Here is a 3,275-nt window from a genome sequence, read left to right as displayed (position 1 = left end):
GTATGTATGTATGTATGTATGTACCGTGTATGTGTGTATGTATGTATGTATTGCCTGATGACTGAGCATTCCCCATTGCAATCAGAAAAATTGCAACGGAAGAAGAAAATATTGACTCGACACCTTCCCCCTTCCCCTCCTCTCCCCTTCCCCCTCTATCTCTCCCCTCCTCCTATCCCTCCCCTCCCCCTTCCCTCTACAGCTCCCCCATTCCCTCTAATTCTTCCCCTCCCTAAGATCCTCTACCCCTCCCACTCCCCCCAAGTTCCCTACCCCTTCCCCTTCCCCAAGAACCCTCCCCTCCCCTCTACCCCCTTCCTCAAGACCCCTCCTCCTCCCTTTATGTATGTATGTATGTATGTATGTATGTATGTAAAGAAGAGAGAACAAGAAGACGGATACATCGACAGAATACGTAGATAAACAGACAAGTGAATAGAGTAATGAGAAAGGAAATCGTGATGAAAAAATACGTCAACATAAAATAACTGTGACGACAACTTCCTTAAAATGTGATAAAACTACCAAAGAAAATAATAATAATAATAATAATAATAATAATAATAATAATAATAATAATAATAATAATAATAATAATATGGTGGTATTGTTTCTCCTCAGGGTACAGTACAGAACACGTGAACATGATATGGTATAAAGAGTGTGGCGTCCCTCAGTGATCACCTCAAGCTGTTGTCACCAAAGTTCCTCCTCACTGACCCCGTGTGTGTGTGTGTGTCCCGTGATCACTGGCTCCCACTAAAGACAGATAATAATATATGTGGTGTAAAGTGCACCGTCAGCATGACTTGATGACGTGACTTGTGCTGACGAAGGGTGTCACCATGTTAGCCAGAGACACCATCACCCGCCCGGAGAGTTAAGAGACGTCCTACACCCTCGCTCATACACCCTCCTGCCTCCTCGTGTGGTGAGGGCTGGTAGGGCAGCCCGTGGGCGTGTGGGCGGTGGCAGGCGGCATGGTGGGCGTGTACGAGGTGGGCAGGTGGGGGTGGACCGGCCGCTCGGGTGTCGTCGAGAAGAACAACAAGAGACTCAACATACACGTCATATCCGACGGTGAGTAAAACACTTCTCTTTGTCTCGCCTTATGGCCAGTCTTATCCCTATTTCTAATGTACATACAACTATATCATTATGTATGTTTCCTGTATAATGTTGGTCACCCATACTGAGCCACCCAGGTAACTACAGGTCGGCATACCCTACAGGTAGGCACTTGGTCTCCCCCGACGCACAACATCAACAGGCTGGCAGTATGATCAGAGGTACACCAGGACCGCTCGTTATCCCCACCTCCGGCTTGGTTGTATTAAGTTGGTCGCTTTGTAGCAGTTGCCCTGGCAACCCCCAGACGCCGTGTAGCTTCACCAGACGCGGTTAATGAGATAAGATCACAAGAGTCGTCAGGCTGGGACACTGTTCAAGTTACAGCTTTACGAGATGAATGAACCCGAGGCCTACCTTATACAACTGAAAATAAATAAATAAAATAAACCGAACAAAGTTACTCGGTATTGTGGTTTACCTGGAGAACACTGGAGGTAAAATTGGCTCCGAAGAATTCCCTGTTGCCAAAGGTTACGGCACCGAAGGAATTTCTGGGATTCTCTTTATTGACTCGGTGAGGTACACTGTAATGTACCTCACACACACACACACACACACACACACACACACACACACACACACACACACACACACACACACACACACACACACACACACACACACACACACACACACACATCTTAAATAAGGCCCCCAGAATAAAGTCACCATCTCAGAAGACTCCACTCTCACTAAGGTTAACGGCGCCCGAGGGTATTAAGTAATCCTATTAAGTGAAGGATACTATCAATGACAACTTAAGGATGATGGTTAAGTTAATGAAGGATTTTTGTCTTACAGGTACTCTGGCCCTTGATAGAGCGCGCGGCCTAAATGACTAAGGACTGGGACCCGTGTGTAAGGTGAGGTGACCTGAGGAGAGAGGAATGTGCAGGTGGAACAGGTCAGGAGGTGGAACAGGTCAGGAGGTGGAACAGGTCAGGTGGGAACAGGTCAGGAGGTGGAGGAGGTGGAACAGGTCAGGAGGTGGAACAGGTCAGGAGGTCAGGAGGTGGAACAGGTCAGGAGGTGGAACAGGTCAGGAGGTGGAACAGGTCAGAGGTGGAACAGGTCAGGAGGTGGAACAGGTCAGGAGGTACAGGTCAGGAGGTGGAACAGGTCAGGGAGGTGGAACAGGTCAGGAGGTGGAACAGGTCAGGAGGTGGAACAGGTCAGGAGGTGGAAGGTCAGGTCAGGAGGAGGTGGACAGGTCAGGAGGTGGAACAGGAGGTGGAACAGGTCAGGAGGGAGGTGGAACAGGTCAGGAGGTGGAACAGGTCAGGAGGTGTGGAACAGGTCAGGAGGTGGAACAGGTCAGGAGGTGGAACAGGCCAGGAGGTGGAACAGGTCAGGAGGTGGGGTCAGGAGGTGGAACAGGTCAGGAGGTGGAACAGGTCAGGAGGTGGAACAGGTCAGGTGGAACAGGTCAGGAGGTGGAGGTCAGGAGGTGGTACAGGTCAGGACAGGTCAGGTGAGGTGGAACAGGTCAGGAGGTGGAACAGGTCAGGAGGTGGAACAGGAAAGGTCAGGAGGTGGAACAGGTCAGGAGGTGGAACAGGTCAGGAGGTGGAACAGGTCTACAGGTCAGGAGGTGGAACAGGTCAGGAGGTGGGAACAGGTCAGGGAGGTGGAACAGGTCAGGTGGAGGTGGAACAGGTCAGGAGGTGGACAGGTCAGGAGGTGGAACAGGTGGTCAGGAGGTCAGGGAACAGGTGAACAGGTCAGGAGGTGGAACAGGTCAGGAGGTGGTCAGGTCAGGAGGTGGAACAGGTCAGCAGGTGGAACAGGTCAGGAGGTGGAACAGGTCAGGAGGTGGAACAGGTCAGGAGGTGGAACAGGTCAGGAGGTGGAAGGTCACTATGATGTATATTAATTTCGTCTTGGTCCTCGAGCACTTAGTTAGTTCCTGTTTCGGTCAACAACTCAGGCAGCCAGTGAACACGTGGCGTCACTCACTGAGGAATACAAGGTTACTGGATCTACCTTGTCTTCTGTAATCTCTCCCTCTCTTTTTCCCTCCATCCATCGATCCTTCCTTCCCTCTCCCTCTCTTTTTCCCTCCATCCATCGATCCTTCCTTCCCTCTCCCTCTCTTTTTCCCTCCATCCATCGATCCTTCCTTCCCTCTCCCTCTCTTTTTCCCT

General features: G+C 50.6%; 1 protein-coding gene across 1 annotated transcript in view; it reads left to right on the top strand.

Moving 5' to 3' along the window:
• The first annotated feature begins 319 nt into the window (after positions 1-319).
• The window catches only part of LOC121873594 (ligand of Numb protein X 2-like), an 88,095-nt gene continuing 85,139 nt past the window's right edge, over positions 320-3,275 (top strand). The window contains exon 1 of the mRNA XM_042377236.1: positions 320-1,080. Within this exon, the coding sequence (XP_042233170.1) occupies positions 981-1,080 (100 nt within the window). The 5' untranslated portion in view covers positions 320-980. The remainder of the gene's footprint in view (positions 1,081-3,275) is intronic.

The sequence above is a fragment of the Homarus americanus genome, unplaced genomic scaffold (genome assembly GCF_018991925.1).
Source record: "Homarus americanus isolate GMGI-L3 unplaced genomic scaffold, GMGI_Hamer_2.0 scaffold22688, whole genome shotgun sequence".
NCBI lineage: Eukaryota > Metazoa > Arthropoda > Malacostraca > Decapoda > Nephropidae > Homarus > Homarus americanus.
The sequence above is the reverse complement of the archived record's forward strand: the minus strand, read 5'-3'. Positions and strand labels throughout refer to the sequence as shown.